This window comes from Epinephelus moara, chromosome 1 (genome assembly GCF_006386435.1).
Source record: "Epinephelus moara isolate mb chromosome 1, YSFRI_EMoa_1.0, whole genome shotgun sequence".
NCBI lineage: Eukaryota > Metazoa > Chordata > Actinopteri > Perciformes > Serranidae > Epinephelus > Epinephelus moara.
In genome coordinates, this window is record NC_065506.1 from 19,389,747 (window position 1) to 19,410,835 (window position 21,089).

The following is a 21,089-nucleotide window of genomic DNA, read 5'->3' on the forward strand; positions in this document are numbered from 1 at the left end:
CGGTAACGGTGGGATCAGCCAGCGCTCTTCCCAAAGTAATGGGATTTATGTGCAGCACAGCGGTTTACAACCAGGTAACAAATGCCTCTCTCCTCCACGCTCACACTTCCTCACTCCCTCTCTCGCATTTTCTCTCTGTCAGTTTGTCACCTCTGTATCTTCAATATCGGTCTTTTTACTTTCCCCTGTCTCTCTATACCTGGTTCTCATTCTTTCTGCATTTTGTGTGCACTGCATTCTCTCCATAACTTGCTTTCTCTCTCACCGCCATGCTGCACTGCCTCTTTCACATTTGTGGGATTTAATCTATGAGGTAAAGGCAGAGGGGTTATTGGCGGGGAAATCAGCTGGAAATAAAAGCTTAAAGGTTTAGATGGAGGTGTATGCTGACAGGTGTTGTATGTTTGTGTTTCGTACCCAGGAACAGTGGGTGTCACCTTTATGTCAGCCAAAAAATATAGTAAGCCTGAGGCGGAAGGTTCCAAGAGTGATTTGGAAAATGAAGGATCGTGGCTATTACTGTACCTCTGTACATAATACTCTCAACTAGGGCGAGGAGATGAACCCCAGAGTTTTCAAGTGCACTGTACATCTTGCGGTATTCTATTTATTTAGCAATGATATATAGTGTTTGCTAGAGTTTGGAAAAGGAACAGTTGAAGACACTGATCTGAATTTTAATTGCAACATGAAGTAAAACCAAAACAACAGAGAACTGGAAAAAGGCCATTGTCACTAAAGATATTTCGACAAATTACAGTGGTCAGTGGACCTACACGCCAAAATATAACCTGCTATGTACCCCTCCATCATCAGTTTTGGATGCCCAGGGACAGCATGTCCGTTTCTGCTTGTTACATGCAGTGTCTTTTCAATACAAACTTCCGTTTTTATAGGAAATGTACAGTTGCTACTGGTTAAGTGCATATAATCTATTTTCAAAACAAACTTAGAATGTAGGTAAAAACTTTATTTTTTGGTTTACCAGCCTAGGTTTAGGCACCACTGACTTTTGCTTTAACACGCAAGATTAACTACAGGTTCCTGGTTGAAAGTTCTATGTGTGTTTGACCGATCCACCACCCCTCCCATCTGAGCCCAGTCTCACTTCAAAGTTGTCGAAATCCAATGCTTGGGCGGTGACTTGTGGTGTCAGGAGCCAACGAAAAAAGGAGTACTGTAACGTGGGCATGATACGCAGCCGGTTGCCGTTATAGTTTAGCGGCGCCCGGCGGCATTGGGGTAAACGGAGCAGGACAAGGACGAAAGATAAGGCAGAAAAAGTGTGGGGTGGGCAGGAAGGGTGGTGGATGGGTCTTACAGTACAACCACCGACTTTAACCCAAGAGAGCCGTGTTTGCGATTGTGAGATTCTAAAGTCAAACCTTGTTCTTTAAACCCGATCACGTGCTTTTGTTGTTGAAGTAAAAGAAACGTCATTTCGCGGTGTTGTACTGACGTAGAGCGTTTATTTTGAACTGTATGTAAACGTTAAATTTCCTGTGAAAACAGAAGTGTATCTTGAAAGAAGAGGACCTGACACGGTGCCCCAGTACATCAACAACCAAAGCACCCTGGGTACCTTGCATGTTGTATGTGAAAGTGGAAAGTCCATGACCAAAATGTCAATATGTGACGAGGTCGGAGTGAGAATGTGTTGCCCACCCACCTATGGTATATGCTCAGACTGTCAAAAAATACCACTGAACAGTGTGTCTCATAACGCCACTACAGGGTGACTCACCGTGAGAGCCAATCAACAAACCTTGGTATTTGACGAGTAAGGAGTGAGACTGGGTTGGATTTTACTACTATAACAAGTCAAAATGTCTACTGTGAGAAAAGGCTGCTGTGTGTAAACTGAGAGTGAGTGTGGAGAAAAATAAATATTGAGAAAAATGCTTGACTAGGAAGGAAGGAAGAAAGTGTGTGTGTGTGTGTGTGTGTGTGTGTGTGTGTGTGTGTGTTGTGTGTGTGTGAGTGTCTTTGCTCTTTACACTCTTACAAACTGAGCCATCAGCATGAGTGTGTCTGTGTTTACACCCATAGTGTTTGTGTGCCTTTGTGTGTATGCACTTATATTTGTTTATCTGGAAACTGATGTGCATTAGTCCATATCAGCTATGCAAGCAATTACTGAAAATATACACCACACACCAGATGAAAGAAAGTGCTGACCTGCGTGATTATGCATTTACAGGTGTACAAATACAAATAACCCAGACGTTTGATTGATACATGGAATGCAATGTAAAGCTGCCAGATTGAAGACAGTGTTCTCAGGTTGAAATATTTCATCAGGAGCCAGGACTTAGACTGCATTAGGATATAGTTCAAAGATGCAGATTGTGATGAGAGTGTTGCCAATTTAAATCCAACACTATCATTTGTATTGAGCACGTGTAGAGTTCAGGTCATTCTGTGAGTGTGAGGCAGAGCGCTGCTGAAAAGAGGCTGCATGGTCACTTGTGTAATTAAAGCAATAGGTTTTAAAACTGGACAGGTCAATTGCAGTGGGCACAGAACTGAAATTTGAAGATTCTCAAAGGCCCTTCCAGTGCCTTCACCAAAAAATGATCAAAGCAGCCTTATGAGTAAATTGATTCTTGCCAGTGGTGTGGCTGTATATCCCCACACTGATCCCCTGACTGGACTGGATTTGAGAAAATGTCCTCGTAAAGATGGTTAGGAACTAAACAGTGTGAAAGTTCCTGTGGGATGCCTTTAACTTATATCCATACAGACCAGACACACATATTTTTTGGTCATATATATGGAGATAAATTTAAAAAAAACAGAAACACAGTATATTGAAACAGATGAACACACAATATCTTTAAAGAAATTAAAGCTTTAGATGATTTTAGATGTTAAATGTCTTATTTTTTGCCCCTCTCATTTTCCATTTTTTTTCCGACTCTCTCTCTCTTCCACATGACTACACTCAGACATGGATTATAGCCTTACATAAAACTGACTGCACAGATGCAGTACAATGTCCTACCACAGAGGTTTTACAGTACTAAGGGTTATTGCAGATTGCCCATTGATCCTCCGTTTTTCAGGGGGGAATTCATGTGCAATAGCATTTGCCACCTATTGATCTTATCATATATATTACACACTTGTACGACTGTCATATTATTGTGAAGGTATATTGTAGTAAGAGTTACAGTAATCAATAAAAGACTGAATCAACTCCACCATTGTTCAGATTTAGCACCGGACTCGGTTCGCTCAGAGGTTGTCAGCAGCTTTAAATCATGGTGTGTGTGTGTGAGTGTGTATGTGTTTTTGTATCATTGTTTAATTTGGGGTTTTTTTTCTTTAATTTTTCAGTGATTTTGCATTATGTTCCATTTGTGTCAACAAACCAGGGGATTAAAATCACCTTCACTGATGCATGGAGCTGCTTGATGAGTTTTACAAGTGCATCAAAGGCACAGCTTTTAGAAACTGTCAGAAAGTCTCTTACATATATTAACTGTAAATAGTTGTCTGAACCTGACAATTAATAATTAATGTGACAGTTGTAAAAAAGCCCATTTTTTCTTTCTGTATGTGAAGCAGCTTTTTCACAGCACTATTTCACTATACAGTGATTATACATACACGTAATGTCTGGCTGTTTTATGATTCAATTATAATAGAGTGCTAAAGGAATAAGTCCTAAACCCCCAAAATGAGATTTTAGCACTACTGGTTCCTTCATTTTGAAGTCAGAGGGTATGGGTTAGATGCCATAAAGAACATCTGTGGTTAACACAAGTTTAAATGAGCAGTGTGAGGGATTTAGTGGCAACTAGTGGTGAGCTGAAAATTCTCCCATAGAAGATTCCTTCAGTGTTCATTGTGCGGGATGTTTTTAAAGAGAGCTGAGAGAGAGCTCATCAACAGACAAAAAAAATGGACCTGGTGATTAAAGCTGGTAAAACACTAATTAACTCAGTTACACATTACAAATCAACACTGTTTGACTCATCACAGATGAGCTGCTAGCCCAGCACCTGCTAATGTGTGCTCACCTTTTTTCTCTGATAACTTAAGATCCAGACATTCAGGAGGTTTTTAACTGGGAGCTTAATAACCCACAGAGGTCTCTTCCTCTCAAAAACAAAGTAATCTAGTGATTTAAACTGGTTAAAATGCTGAATTTAGCAACAACAAAAACAACAACAAAAAAGTTTTTCCAGTGCTGCTAACTATGGTGGCCAACGACAATGTGAACAGTCCTATCTAGGGTCATTTAGTGGCGAGGACCCACTCCCTATGTAGATATAAACTGCTCATTCTAAGGTAACAAAAACACAATGAGTCTTATTTTCAGATGATTGTACATCAAAAAAAGATGCTTACATTCTATTTCTGCAAATATATTCCCCTAAATCCAAACATTGAACTTTAATAGATTATCATGTTTTGTTTTACGACACAAAATACTTCAGTAAACACCCCACTCCTGGATCTTTAATCCTCTATGTGCCTTAAAAAAGATGGTTGCTAACAAGTGACTACAGAACATCATCACGCTGAATGGCTTTACAGCCTTGTTTTGATGGCGATGTTGAAGTCATGTGACTGTAATGTAGTTTGTTTATAGCCAGACATTAGCTTTTCACTTCTGGAGACTGCATTTAGGCTTCAGGAATCAGAAAAGTAGTGTTGTAGTAGTAATCAAAACTCAAATGGAAAGTCCTCTTGACTTTTTGTTGAGGGAACCAGGGGATCTAACTTTGAGTTTGGCCAACAAATAAATGTCATCCCTGCATCACCCTATACCTAGACCTCTGCAGGAGCCCACTACTAGGAAACATGTCGGGCTGAATTAATAATTTACCTTATGGTACAAGTTTTTAGCTTCAGGTGAACTTGTTAAAATGAATGATTGCCCTTTTCTTTCTGTCTGTTCTGTTGTAAAACTTGTAGCTGTCATATTAGCTTCGTAGGAGCAGGGTACTAGGTATGGTGGTGGTGGTGTTCAGGTTTTTGTTAAAGGCGAAAGCGGAAAATGACTTGTGTCCATGGCTGACTAAGAAGAAATAAAGAGACTTTCAGAACGTATAAATATACAGCAGTAGTTTGTGATGACTGATTGGTTAATTTATGACTTTTTCATATTTATGTCCTCGTGCACATTTTCCTGCTCATTTGAAACAAACAATACGTGACAAAATCCAAAGTCCACATTCAGTTGTGCTGGAAATCAATCTAATGCAATCTATTGTTTTGTTCCATCCGTCCACATGTCCAGGCCTTGTTCAACTACCCCCCTCCACCCCCGTGCTACACCACTTTAAATAACATGACAAGCTTCGGAGCATTGCCCCTGTGTTCTTTTTATGAGAGGCTGGGGGAAGAGGATTTGGCCGCTGTCAGCAGTTACTGGAGGGCAGAAGCCCCGTACTCAAATCCCAGGCTGGGATTATGATATAAAAATCAATCAATCCCCTTGTCCCCGCACGGTGAATCAGCGGTGATGGCGTGACCTAGTTGGATGAATCTAATCTAAGCAGTGACTGACGCCACAAGGACAAAAGGGAGCTCAGTGGGGAATAACAAAATACGCTCATTAGATAAATATTATAGAGGATAAAAAACAAAGCAGCAACTTGCTGTTTGTTTTCCTCTTTTACAATCTCTCTATCTCATATGTCCTTCTGTCTCTCTCTCCCACACACTCTTTGCCCTCTGTGTATTTCATCTCCTCTGTTCCCTATTTGTAATTTCTTTTCGGTGTTTCCCTGTCTGTAACTTTTGTCATTTCAGGGTTGTTTTGGAGATCTGAGTTGTGATTTTCTGAGATAACATCATCATGTTTACACTTGTCTGAAAAGCAGTGTTATTTGTCACCTGTATTACTTTATTCCCACTTTACCTGTTCCTCTCTTGATATTGTCTCTGTGTTAGAGAGATAATGTGTTCTAACAACCTAACAAGCTAACTTTGAACATATGATTGGGAGTAATATTTTTGTACCATTTGCTTTTGTACTTGTTTGTATTCTTTACTGTATTGATACCAGTTCTGTATTTTGGTGGTAAATATGAGGTTTATGACAATGAGCGTATAGTCTGGGGACTCATGTTAATGCAGTTGGCAACATGGAGTAGAAAAGTGTGGAGGAAATGGAGAAAAATTGTGAAAGAAAGAAAGAAAGAAATTCAGCTTTCTCCATCCTCTCCTCCTAGTCTGTTCATCCTATTAGTGACCTGAACTCTCTCTGTCCCTCTGTCTCTCTCTCTCTCTCTCTCTCTCTCTCTCTCTCTCACACACACCCACACACACACAACCAACCTTCTTCCCTCCTTCTTTCCCACTCTGTGAGGCTGTGAGGTCCAGACAGAGTTCGGCTACTCTGGCAGGTCTCTGCACCCGTACGCCAGCACCGGGCAGACATGTATTGTTATGGTGACTGTGTATGTGTGTGTGTTGACTGAGCCGTGGGGATACAATTGATCTCAACCACAGGAGTCCAAGAAGGGAGAACAGGAAGACAGAAGGGAATGAGAGTGAGGAACACCTATCACATACAGCACCTGTTTGTCTTTCTACCTGTTGATTTTCAACAACACTTCCTGTGACTGTTTTACAAAAAGATATGTCACAGCTGGTGACAGTGATGTGTGGTTTATTGAGCCAAAAGTGAGCAAGGGCTAGCACTCACATCAACTGCCCTAACCTTTAACATTAAGTATTATTTTTAAAAAAAGTTGAGAGTAAAAGTCTGTAATAGAGGTCGATCAATTCATCGGATTGGCTGACTTTATATAAACTACTGTTAATGGCGGAACGGGGGTCCGATAGTGGCTGATAGCTATAACCTCCACTTGTCACGTGGGTACAGCTGTAAGGCTTTTGCACAGTAGCAAGTAAGCAGCAGGCCACTAGCAATGTGTGTGTAATTGATTTCTGATAATCTAAACAACTATTAAGTCATTATTACTTTGAGACCGGAAGGGGCTGGTACTCAGTGCTCTCAAGCCATAAATGCACAACAAACTTTCAGTCACATTTTTCACCTTACGTCAGATATGATGTTGTCGGAAAGCAATCATCCCTGCATTTTCCTGGCGATATAAAATGTGACTTTGTCCCAGGGAACAGCTGATTTTACTGCAAGGCTGTTTAATGGCGTTCATGTCATCACAGACCTGTTTTCATTCAGTTTTTTTCCCACAATGTTCTGTGATTATCTGCTTTGCTCAATGTTTTAGATTTAATTCTATTGTTATACTGTTCAACTGCAGTCAGAAAATAAAGGAAAAAAATAAATTTATTCTGTGTTCTGTCATTTATGAGCAGGCCATATAAAAGGTCTTTGTAGACCTACACAATACAAGGACAAGAAACTTTCCAGTTTTACTCACCAGTTCGGCATCAGCCTATACTCTAACTAATAATCCAGCCCCGTAATTATCCATTGATTAATATCAATTGCACAGTTTTATCCTCCTAAAGCTCCTCCTAAAACCAACTCAGTGCCATGGAAAAGTCCGAGCACTTATGAACACCAGCAAACAATCGGAGCCAATTGAAAGCAATTTCAGACAAACTACCAATGTGTAGGCTTTGTCCTGTCGCAGTCACGAACCAAAGCACCTTTCGGAGAAAATGCGTGTGCAGAAACTCATTAAAGGCTAAAGCGCACACTTTCCTTGTCCAAGTAATGTCAATAGTAAGGAAAAAACAAACAAATCCAGGTGTTAGTGGCCAATTAATCGGCAATTGACTTTTTCCTGTTGAAAACTACCATCATTATATTGGCCATTAAAAATCGGTCAATATCTAATCTGTAAACATATGTAGCTGTATGTAATATATACATGTATACATTAGACGTTTTTAAAAAGACATCTCACATGTACCAAAGCCATACATGGGCTGGCATACCTATACAATTCACAACTTCTCTGCCCATATTCAACTGTAGGCCTGTTAGGTCTTCAGAATATTTGTTTTTAACTATTCCTCAACAGAGGCCAGTGGGTAAGAGATGTGGTCGATCAAATGTTACCCCTGCACTGACACTTTGAAGACAAATCTCAAGGGGTACATGTTACAATGGCGTTTGGTTGTTCTTAATAGCTTAAATATTTTATAATCATTTATTTTTCATGAACTGATCTTACTATTCTTAACAGTAATTGTGACTTTTTTTGGTGCTGTTTTTTTTCCTGACCTGTTGGGTCGTTCACTTTAATATAGCACTTCGGTCAACTCTGGTTGGTTTTAAACATGCTTTATGAATAAACTTGACTTACTTACTTTCAAAAGCCATTCATGTGTTGAGATAAACCAGAACCATGACACAGTTAGTGTTCAGTGTTAATCTGTGTTAAAGTCCATAAATGTTTTAGCCCTTTTGTTTCCTGTTCTGTCACTCAGTGTTCAAAGCATTTCTCTTTTATCACAGTGCACCATTTATCATCTCTGGTCCGCTGTGTTGTCTGCTCTAATTGATAGCATGTCTCATTCACCTGGGGCTAATTCATTAGCGTCACTCTGTTTTCTGAAGCATTTCAGCAAGCAGCGTCCATCTCTTACTTTCTGTCCACTTCACTCCCTTTCATTTCCTCCTCCTTCTCTGTGTGTTTGCAACCACTCCTCTCTCATGCTTGCTCTTTCACAGAGATGCCAGACTCTGTTTCCTCTCCTCTCAACTTTATCACAGTCTCTTTTTTTTTTATCTTCTCCACCTTCAGCTCACTTTAGAAGACTCCTGGGAACATTTATCTCTTATCTGTAAGACACCATATTGCTCAATTGATAACCTCTCCTTAAGTTCAAAGTCTGTAAATAAAAGGTAAAAGTAAAAAGTCATGGAGACTCGTGGCTATCATTAAAACATAGCGCAACGTTAGCTGTTTTTTCTAACCTTGGAATATCCACTTAATCACCAGTTCCTGCATCACATTCACAGTTATCATTCCCAACATGAGAACTGAATAGCACCACACATCAGCTGTCTTCTATCAGGTATGGATAAGGGCCTTGTTCAAGGGCAATTTCATGTTAAAGGAATAGTTTTGCATTTTAAGAGACTTGCTTATTTGCTTTCTTGCTGACAGCTAAATGAGAAGATCAATGACACCCTCATAAATCGGTACATGTGAAGCTACCAACAACTTTTGTGTGTATTAAATACACACTGTACATATCTACATAAATAGATTTGAGTTGGGTCCATTTCCAGTTTTGCCAGTCTGGTCTGATGTACGAGCTTTGATTGATTTTATGCAAACTGGCTGAACTGGAATTTGTCATTATGACACTTGTGGCAAATTAAAAAGTAGCCTACATCAGCAACCTGTGCCGACGGCATCACCGCACTTAATCCAACATTCATTGCATTAGGAATAAGCAATATGACATTGTGATTAACATAATTTTATTTTGGTTTATAAATGGACTGACGAAACCACTCGTGTCCGACAGGCTGTGCACAATTTACTGCAGAGCTTGGCAACATGAAGGAGACTACATTTCAGTAGAAGAGGAACAGTAAGGGGGACAAGTGGTGCACTTTGTTCACTAGAAAGTTTGTGTGTTTTTTGGGGTGACGAGAGGAGACATGGCAGAGTTAGTCTCTCAAGAGATTTGAAGCTGACAAAAGAGGTGGCCTAACTTGCTATGGGTGCAGCAGTGCTGCCATTTTGAGCTGAACTTTGTCAGATATCCTGTTTCTATTTATAAGTGTGGCATGCTTTAAAAGCACTGCAATGGATAAGAAAAAGCTGATTCATGAAGTTATCTGTAAGATTCCTTCTTATGTCACTAAAACCTGAATAAGGTGCAGCTGGCTGAAGAGAGATCGCCAGAGAGCTGAAAGTTTCTGGTAGGTAAATGACCATTGCTAGATGACTTGCTATAGGTTATATTCTATGTCTTTATCTTTAGTGGTTGAAACATAGGAAGATAGCAAGTAGGCTACTCACGCACCTTTAAAGTGGTTACATCTTTAGTACAATTTCCTGTGCACAGCTGATATGTACTGGTTTGTTTACATGAAGTAACACAAGTGCATATTTAATGGATTCAGTGTGGACAGAGAGCCTTGATGTTATGTGATGCATAGATAGACACTTGTTTGCTTGTGGGACACAGTGTCATTATGTTACACTTGGAAACTGCTGCTGAGTCAAGTACGACACCTGTTAAAATTTGGTATACTGGTCCACTCTTTTAATATCAAACCAGTTTGAAAATTTTTAGCCCAACCCTAATATACATACATACAAAAGCCCCGTTTCCACCGAGCCATACGGTTCAGTTTGGTACGCTTTTTTCTTTTTACACTGAAAAGTTGTGGATGGTACCAATGGAACTGTTCCATACTGTCCCCATTTTTGGTCCCCCCTCTGTTGGGGTACCTAGCACACAGATCTGGTACTAAAAGGTGGGGCTGTGAACACTGCAGTCTGTTGATTGGTCAAAAGTGGACGGTCACTCTGCTCAGGGCTGAGTTGTGGCTGGTTTTGAGGCTCATGTAACCACTGTTTATACCATGAAGAGTTTCATTAGTAGACTGTGACTATAAAATATAAGGATGTTTTGCTGCCTCTTGTAGCAACTGTCTGAGAAAGAATAACTTAATTGAATATAAGGTGGAACTTTAACTTGTAATGTTACTCAATGCATGAGTTGATGACGTGAAACGACTTTGACCATTATTTTAGTTTTTGTATGACACACACTTTTAGTAATAAGTGGATCTTCAAGTGTTTATATATATATTAATTTCAACCAGGTTATGTCAACTGCATATATTCTAATCCTCACTTGGAGATGACAAAAAAAAAAGCATCACAGAGTGTTGTTCCTGTGGGCTTAGGCAACAATAAACCCCTGAGCTTGCCTGAGAAGGACTCAATGCACAAACCCTCTATTTTTTAAATATCCCATGGAGAGAGACTCTCACTGTATCCTGTTTTACTTTGTTCTGAAAATGTCAGCGTGCAGCCTTGTTTTGTGGACAATAAACGAGGTTCAGACCTCCATCTGTGTCAGATGTGTGAGTGTTGGACGGAGCAGTGAGTGACAACACCCCCCACACCCACACACATTTAAGCATACTGTTTGCACCTGAAACACTAGGGTCTAGGTACCATGTCTGAAGGGTTACATTTGGTTCTAAAGGTACCATACTGAAAGTGTTTAGTGGAAACGGGGCTATACAAACATACACACACATCTTAATTTATAAGCAAGACTGTTTCCAGTCCTCGTGCTAAGCCATGCCACCAGGCTGACAGCTGTAGCGTCGTATTTAACTGAGAGATATATGAGAGCATCAATTGTATAATCTCACTCTGGGCAACAAAGCATAAACGTGTATATTCCAAAATGTCAAACTCCTTTAAGAGAGTATTAATCTTTCATTTTCACCACCAGTTTGGGGATTCAAAGAAGCTATGTTTTGGTCGAAAGGCTGCTTTTCTAACCTAAAGCCTCCTTTCAGTTAAAGCAAGCATTACATTACTTTGCTGTATCCACATTTTCAGTTCATATCTATTCCAGCCCTCTGACCGTGAAAAATACTGGATTAAGATAAGAAGCCCTGAACAGTCCTGCTATCTTCAAATGGCTCTTGAGCATGTAGGACATATGTTTCATAAAAAATGACAACAAGGACCTTCCATATTAATATACTCATGCTACTAAAAGGATTTCAATATAACTGATAATGGGTTTGGAAAACACTTCAATAAAACGCTATAAAGCAATTCATTGTCTTGCAAGATTTCCATGGCTGGCTGGCATTTAGAAAATGAGGCAAGAGGAATGGGAGAGAAGATGAGAAAATAAACACAACAGAAAAAAACGCAGGGCTTTCCCTTGTGGTGAATCAGTTTGACCGTAACAGTCATGACAGTGTTGTCAACGGCAACAATGTTGTCGTAAGTAGCAGAGTTGCTGGGGCGGTGGCGTGGAGATGGACAGAGCTGTGTAGAGTGAATTGGAGATAACAGGGAGTGTGACAACTGAATTACAGCTGACGGCCTTGAGATGAGCTCTCAGCAATGGAAAAACAAGACAGATAGACAACATGGCACGCTGGGAGGCAGGCGCGGAGACAGAGAGGCTGAGAGCAAAATCCGAGTGGAGAGTCAAAGGGTAGAGGTAAAACTCAGGGAAAGAAAGGAAAAGAAGACGGAGAGAGAGTTAGATTAAAGGAATTGAGGAAATGAGAGGATGAAAGGAGGCACGAGTAAAGATGGGAGACGTTTTAACAGTGAGAGAAAGAGACAGGCAGCAAGAGATTCCTGAGCCAAGAGACAACGAGCATGCAGAGAAAAGTCAGATGAGATGGGAGAATCAAAGAAAGAGACAACATAAGTCGAAGCAAGAAAATGATAGCGGAGGAGAAAAGCTTGGCTTCGTGAAGGCATGCACATGTCAGCAAGGACATAAGTATTCATTTGTGTTGGTGTGTTTTTTTAAAGGAACGATCCAAAAACTTACATGTGGCATTGGTGAGCCTGAAGGTGACTGACTTGTCTTCGATGTTACACACATTGCGGACAGACACCTGGCACGTGTAATCAGCAAAGTCTTTGGGTCTGAGGTTTTTCAGCTTCAGCACCTTGGTCTCACCCTGGATGGGACAAAACACACACACACGACAATATCATGCTAAAATATAAAAACTATTTGACCATAAAATCTTTAATGGGACACATATTTCCATAGGCCTATATAACACTGCATCAATGAGAAAGCTCAGTCTGTTCTAAACTGGGTTGTAATCTTGTGTAAAAGTGACTTCAATTTTTCATGAGCCGCAGTTTGATAAACAGGGTCAAAGACACACTGAGATAAACACACACACACACACACACGGCACACACACACACCGTTTGTATATCTGACATGCCCTGATTATCAACTGAAGCATCTCAAATCTACATATAGAGCAATATGAATGATGCATTTCAAATGGCTTTCACATGAGACCATTAGGAAAATGAAAGCGATCTGATAGTCAGTGCCAAAATAAAAGCTAAATCCATCCATCCTCTCTCCCCGGCTACTCATAACACAATGTCTCTTGCAACTCCAGAAGCTTTCTCTGTGCGTCTCATGTAGACACAGTGTGCACGCTCTCTTGGACACACAGAAAAAGACACACATCTCTTTCAACATCCCTGATGGTTTTTCAGATCAAGACTTTGCGTCTGATACTGAATGACTCTCTGCCTGCAACAGTAGGAGGTGATGGGCAAACAGTGTCTAGTGCAGCCCTGGGAACAGCTCTTCTGGTTGGCTAATTGAACTCGAGGGGCACTGCTGTGTGGCTGACTGATGCTTTGAAAAGTGGAGAAAAAGGGAGCAGTTGTGCTAATGTGAAGAGTGTGCTCTAAAATCCCTCTGCTTTGACTAGTTGCTGTTTCTATTTGCACTGTACGAGCAACAATTACCTGGTTTACTCTGATACTGAAGGTAAAGACAAAATCTGAGGAGTGCACAGTTGACTGTTCTCTTAAGGCCTTTGCACACCAGGTCCATATTTTCCTGAAATTGTCGCATGTTTGAAAATAATTATGACCTCATGTTGTGTCAATCAAGTGTAGAAAGAAAACGTGGCCTAACCTGAAGGACACAAACATCCACAACAAGAGAGAGGAACACAGCAATAGTGGACAGTGGGCCAGCAAGTAAACAAGTGGAAATACATGGAAACAATGTACATCTTCACATCTTCCTCAACAAAGAGAAGGTAAAGTTAGCCTATCTGGAAATGCAATAAAATGCACTCTCAGTGTCCAAGGTTGCTGCACACAAAACATGTACTCATTGTGCAAAGGCCTTTAGTCTTTTTTCTGCATAGTTACCATGGTTAAACCTGTCAATCTTTCTGTTCTCATATGGCATACATGCAGTTTACAGTGATAATGGTGGGAGATTTCTATCCATTTCTATCCTGCAAGCATAGTTCTTTTTCTTCAGTTGTAATGCTGAAGATTACAGATTTTATCAGCTTCAGCTAGCTAGTCAAGCTAACGTTAGCTTCCTGAGCTGGCTGACTTTTAGTGTAGCAAGACACAGGTTAGATTTATACTTTTCATATTTTCAAAAAGTATGTTTCCCTTTTGAAGTTACAAGAGAAAAGGTTTTGAGGGGGACTATAGTATGTGTAAGAGCTGAATATGTCACTTCACTCATTTATGTACACTGTGTGGTGCTGTATTGGTATTTGGAGCGTTAGTTTATAAAGGTAGAAACAACATTGTTCCCGTCAGGTGTTTCACCTCGGAAGGGCAAAAGGGTTTTGACCGCTGTGGTGCAGGACAGTGGGGAACGTGCTGAAAGCTGCATGTTCGGTTTGGATGAAAGATAAAGAAATGGACACTTATTCAAACTGTGTTTGCTGGTATGAATAAATACGATGATTTTTCTGCAGCTGGAAACTGCACCAAGGAAGCTGTGGCATCAAATGGGGAAGCACGTCAGCCAGGTCAGTCCGGGTGAAACATCTCTAGCTGCAAGTAATAGGCTTAGCTCCTACAGTATGTTTGGTGAACGTGACATAATATCAAATATCAAGTTTGGCTGGGGTTGATAAATGTCCCCAAATCAAATAAAGGACAGGGTGGAGATGATGATGTTAACCTAGCTCTGATATAGCATCCAGGACCAGCTTCACCACACAGTGGCGAAACACTTCACAGACAGTGAATGTGTTATACTAGTCAGAGCTTGTTTTAACAAAGCTTGGTCACAAGCCAGGGTCACAACCACAGTGCACTGCAGTGTTCATGTAAGCAATTAATGTTAGACAGAAAAAGATTCAGAGTGAAAAATTCTCCTCAGGACGAGGGGTAAAGGAGGATAAAGTGGGGAGGATTTTGTGAGGCAATCTTTAAAAAAGGGCAGAGCAGTAAGTGGAGAGTGACGGCACACCTGGGCTTGTGTCCGCGCTGTTTATGTGCTCATGTGTACCTGAGTGTAAAGCGGTTCGTAGATGTCCACTCCGTTGTCCTTGCTCTGTTCGATGAGCGTGCTCCCACGTTTCCAGATGAACCGCGCGGGAGGGTTGGAGTTGACTGTGCAGCGCAAGAACACCGTCTTCTCCTGGTAGTAACTGCCACGCACATCGCTGATGGTCTGGTGCACTGTCAAAACAGGCGTGTCAAGGTCTGCAAAACATAGCAAAGGAACAAAAAATAAAAACACGAAGAGCCACTGTATTGCTGCAGGTCGAGATATTGGTTATTACGCCCACAGAAGCTTCTTTATTAAGACCTTTTTCTGCCACACACAAGTAAGAAGTGACCAGGAACCCACATGGTAGTTTTATGAAAGCAAAAATTCTTCATAGTGTTAAAATAACCTTCAGTTTGTATGATGCTGTCGACTTTTCTGTGCAAAACATTGGCAAAATTATGTGTGCCAGGGATGGGATTTGGTAACTGGGACACAACTGTAAATAAGGGCAAACGAGTGCTGTTTGTTGGCTGAATCGCCCGCCCACACTGACCAAACCGTCCAAACAGTTGCCTATTGATCATGGCTTCTAACGAGCACAAATGTCCAAACAATCTGCGTGTTTTGCCATCCCCCCTCTCTGGCTGTGATTCTCTCACNCCCCCCCCCCCCCCCCCCTCGTTTTCCTTCTCTCTTTTCCTTCAGTGGATAGGATTTCAGCTGCTGTCACGAGCATGGAGGCTGCTCTCCCCTGGTTTCTGCCATCTCTCCAAAACTCACTGCCACTTTCACTCCTCATCACCATCCCTCCCTCTCTATCCCCTCCTCCTCGCTCCTTGCCTCTATCTCTTACAGGGCAGAGTTGTGTGTATGTGTGTGTGTGTGTAATCCCGATTCTTTGCAGCCCAATTGGAATGTTGCGGACTTCAAACATCATGGATACAATTTCTGCCAACAGCGGGGTAGCCTTTTCCCCCCTTTTCCTGCCTTTCTAGCTTACCTCTCTCCTTCCCTTTTTTCTCCACTCTGCCCCTGTCCCTCACTTTCTTTCTCCAGTGTCAAACCTGCTGCACCCTTTCAAGAAGGCATGGTGCAAGCTGTAGAAAAGAGGTGAGCTGGGAGAGCAGCCACTGTATTCCTTACTTCAGTTGGGCCCATGTGACGGAGGAAGGAGGGAGGCATTTGTATTTAATATATCTTTGCTTGAGATGTTTGAGAGAAACAATGTGTGGATAAGCATGCTTGATTTTTGAGCGCCGTTGAAAAGGGCACAGCTGTCACACGAGGGCTGCGTCACACACATGCATGCACACACACACACACACACACACTCGCATCTGGACTTGCATCTAAGTGAGTGCAGCTTCAGCACACCATCAGAGCACTTTTCTAGTTTGAAGGTTAGAGCTCCGGGAAAAGACTGGCACATAAACACACAGAGGCAACTTGAACTTGTTCAGGTGATTTTTGTGACTCCAAAAAACAAACAAACACACGAATTGCATGAGAGTACAGCTTGCTTTTTTTCAAATGAAAGGTGAGTCACAAGGGCATGGGAAGATTTACCGATTCGTGGGATGTGATATAACTGTGTCTTGCATGCTTTGAAGCTAGGTACAGTGTGCAGAAAGCTTGCCTGAATGTGACGGGAAAGAAGGGTGAGTCAGAATGGGTGCGACACTGAAACTTTCATGTGAACACTTGTGACTACAGATGTTTCATCAAATCATCTTCACAATAGTTTAAAAAAAATACAGAGCTGCAAAATTTGCTGAAGGGCTTCAACATCACATTTCTATGTGTTTGAGTATTCTGTTAGTTGTGATACCTGTGCAAAAGACAGAGTAGTTTATAATGAATATGCAATAGCAACACAGATCAGACCTGCAAAAATGCTTTGAAATACACCAAATGAAAGTGCGTCTTTGTTCAGTGACACCATATGTTTAAAACGATGGTATGTTTAAATATGAGAGGAGTAGGACTTCTTTATACAGAACAGGGTAAAAGATTATGACATTGTTATTGTAGCTGTGTTTAGATTTTTTTGCTGATGTTTTTTTGACCTCAGGATTGTGTCTTTAGTTTTTAAGTTGAGTGTCTTGTGCTCCTTTGTTTCTTGCTTTGGCTTTTAACATCTTTTGACCATGTTAGAAACAAGCATCTTCACTCTAACATGTATCTGATAATCCATAAAATAAATCAGTCAATCAATGGTCTTGGAAAATGAGCTCATTCATTCATTTTCCGTAAGCGCTTATTCTGTTGGGGGTTGCAGGGGGAATGAAGCCTATCCCTGCTGACATTGGATGAGAGAAGGTACACCCTGGACAGGTTGCTGGACTATCGCAGGGCTGACACTTAAACCCAATCCCAATACACCCCCCTTGTCCACTACCCCTTAGCCCTTGGCCCTACCCCTTAGCCTTTGGCCCTACCCCTAGCCCTTGCCCACTACCCCTTGGCCCTCAAAATAAAGCAACGAGGGGTAGGGGTAGAAATCTTTCTCTAGGAATTGGGACACCACTCACTACGTCACCGCGTCGGTTACATTCACGTATACGTAACTATTTTAAACAGGAAGCTGCGAGCCATCTACATGTCCAACCGGCATCTACAATGGAGTCTCATTCATCCTACCAATCGTGTTTGCCACATTCATCATGCTTCATTTGATTAACGACAGATGACGGGACTTCTGCTAGCTAGCTAGCTAGCTAACCAGCTAACATTGTGAGGCAGCATGGTTATACTAGCTGGCGTGTTATCGTAATGTGAAAAGTCCGACAATTTTGCAGAAAGATAACAGACGCCAGATAGTGCGAGCTAGCTAGCTAGCTAACAAGCAACCTGATGACAGTAACGTTAGCTATGTATGAACTTTTTTCCCCGTCTCATGCACAGTGGTATCCATGGCGACGTCTACCCCTCGCTGGCAAGTCAGCATCTGAAATCCCTCCAAAGGGCTAGTTTCATACCCACTACCCCTCGTTATGCCCCCTACCCCTACACGCAAAAAGGAATTGGGACACCACTACCCCTCGTGGGAACGCGCAACTGTAGGGGTAGGGCCAAGGGGTAGGGCTAAAGGGGGGGTATTGGGACGGGCGCTTAGAGCCAGACAACCATTCACACTCACATTCACACCTACGACAAATTTAGAGTCACCAAATTAGCCTAACCTGCATGTTTTTGGATTGTGGGAGGAAACCCACGCTGAACGCACCTGTGGTTGGAACCTGAGCACTCTTGCTATGAGGTGACTAACCACTAATGCTAACCACTGCACCAGCATGCCACCCCTTTACTATAAAATACATTAATGCATTATTTTATTACTTATATTAATCACATTTGGGATAAACCTATACATCTCCACTCATTTTTAATATTGTAAAATACAGTAAAATGCATGCAATCATTATTTAGTATTTGAGTATTTAAAAAACATAATATTAGACCTCCCTATATTGTGTCTGACCTGGCTAAGCTGCTTATTCTAATGCACTGAGGTATTTCTGTGTCTCTGTTATTTGAGATTTTCTCAGTGATTCAGCGCCGTCCTCTGTGAAGTGCTCACCTGTTTCCATTCCTTTCATCTCCCCGTGGACACCCTCATTTATAAAACGACAACCCACAGATTGGGACAAAGGGCCCAGCAGGAAACTAGACACTGAGGTACCACCAGCCTCTCTAAAAGCCTCTGCCAGTAACAGGCCATCAAACCTGGGCACCTATCAAAGATATCTGCCCCTTGGTTGTGCCACGTGTGCATGTGTGTGTGAAAGAGATCTGGCAAAAGAGCAAGCACCTTTGCACACTTCTATTTGCGGATATGTGCATACGCGCGTGTGTGTGTGTGTGTGTGTGTGTGTGTCTTTGTCCAAGACTGGCACAGGTTTTCTGTATGATTTTCACAGATCATTTGCAGCGCAGGGGGAATCCTAGCTGACTAATGCCCCAGTAGTGTGTGTGTGTGTGTGTGTGTGTGTGTGTGTGTGTGTGTGTGTACATGTAGGTGTGTGAGTGTGTGTGTGTGTCAGAGAGTGAGTGAGAGTGACTATCTGCTGTCATTCTGTCTGTTTCGTGACACTATGAATGTGGTGAATGTGGAGAAAGTGGAAAGTGACAGATTGACACAGACAGAACAGACACAGATGAGTAGATTCTCAAGCACATCATATAACTTTAAATGATCAGGCCCTGCAGAGTCACTCAGAGGTCCACTTGTATGTTCATGTACGGCATAATTAGCTTAATAAAAGTAAACATTGGAATACATAAATTACTCATACTACCAGCATCAAAGCAATCTGGTATACGCAGTGCAAATACTGGACTAATATTAAACTAGAAAAGTGCACTCAGAGCAAACAGGGAGTGCAGGGCAGGCTATGTGTTCAGTGTGTATGTATGAATGGAGTAAAGGAGAGACAATCTGTTGGTTACATCAATAAGGTGTAACCACAATAGAAAGGGTATATGGAAACAAACTTATGACACAATGCCCAATAAAACCCCTTCCCAACTCCTCGCCCAAACAAAGACAAGTTGATAGAGTGGCTGCAATCAGCTCTAGTCGCCATGTTGCTGATGGAACGCACCGCAGCTGCCCCCCGTAGAATCATGGGGTTACAATCAAGATGACGGCAAAGATAACAAAAAACAAAGAAAAAAGATTATGTACATCTTGTATCATTTTTGCATTAGTTTTAACGGCTAGCAACATATCAGGTATGGAATTAATCTGCAGATGCTTTGGTTCCAAATGATAAAATGCTTTCTATGGATGTCAGTTTTTGAGCCACCACAAAGGCCAAAATGTGGCCTTGAACAGACTATGTATGACTTGCTGTTTTTAGCCTTGCTGATGGCTATAAGTCTTTTTGCCATGTGATGTTGTTGATCACCTGTCGCCCCTACTGACTTGTTAAGAGGAGCAGGGAGTCAGCAGTCAATGAAAGTATAAAACAGAGCATTCAGTTAAATTGTTCAAAAACTGTGAATCATCACAGCCATGAGAGGTCCTTGAGCATTCAATCATAAAAGTGCAGAAAAATATTAGGTTGATGGGACCAGTAGGTCAGACAAATAGATACACGCACGCATGCACACACATGACCAAACAACAGACATCCCACTGGAACACAAAAAAAAGAAATGGTACCTGCTGCTCTTATATTTCAAAATTCATTTACTGAAGTCATGGAAAAAACAATGACAATACTTTTACAGCTTTTCTTTTCCTCCACACGACAATTGTGTTGTTAAAGCTTTTACAATCCGAGCTCCCTGGGTGAGTCTAACTTTATTCAGTTTGGGCCCTTAAGTAAACAGAGACACAAGATGAAACTGCAAGTGTACAGAAATACAATATGAAACTTTAATGAAGCTTCTGATTTCCCCAACGTCCTGCCTTTGCACACAGTTTAGATCAATTGCACTGCACTGCTTTTGTTAGCCACAGCTTTTAATGTACATCTACGCTTTCAAATTACAAGCTGAACTGAGGGTCTGGCATTGTTTCCCATACAGACACCACACAGTGCTGACACAAAGACATTTCAGCTCTCCCTCAGAGTGCTGCAATTAGCTTGGACAAATGCATGTGGAGAAAGCACAAAATCATGTGTCTTGTATAAAGTTAATACTATGTGATAAAAAGCGACACCTGAACCCAAAGATGACTGGAATATCTAATCATTTCTGATTTATATCTGTCCTCCAAGGCAAGCCTTTGCATGTTCATTCTGGACTATATCCTGTTTTAAAAAATCTGTTTTGGGCATTGAGCTGGCAAATTTGTCTTTTTATAAAGCTATTTCATAACATACAGATTTATTAATACCTGAAATGCGGTTTTAATTATTTGTATTGTGTTGTTTTTAACTCAAAGCCAGTCAAAATGTCCATTTTAATATCTTTACTATATCTTTAATCTCTTTACTATATAATGACGAAAACTCTGTCTGTGGGTGTGTCTGTGTGTGTCTGTTCCACGTTTTTCTCCTCACTGACTTGGTCAATCCATGTGGAATTTGGCACAGTGGTAGAGGGTCATGGGAGGATGCAAATGAAGCAATTTTACATCAATTGGCCAAAGGGGGGGGCGCTATAGCAACCGACTGAAATTGCAAACTTTGTGGGCATATCTCATGCCCCGT

At 41.4% G+C, this 21,089-nt stretch overlaps 1 protein-coding gene across 3 annotated transcripts in view; it reads right to left on the reverse strand.

Moving 5' to 3' along the window:
• LOC126389817 (MAM domain-containing glycosylphosphatidylinositol anchor protein 1) overlaps positions 1 to 21,089 on the reverse strand; it is a 234,891-nt gene that overhangs the window by 82,370 nt on the left and 131,432 nt on the right. For all 3 annotated transcript variants that reach the window (XM_050043756.1, XM_050043748.1, XM_050043738.1), the window contains exons 5-6: positions 14,941 to 15,137; positions 12,463 to 12,595 (exon numbers count right to left, since the gene is read on the reverse strand). In XM_050043756.1, the coding sequence (XP_049899713.1) occupies positions 12,463 to 12,595; positions 14,941 to 15,137 (330 nt within the window). The remainder of the gene's footprint in view (positions 1 to 12,462; positions 12,596 to 14,940; positions 15,138 to 21,089) is intronic.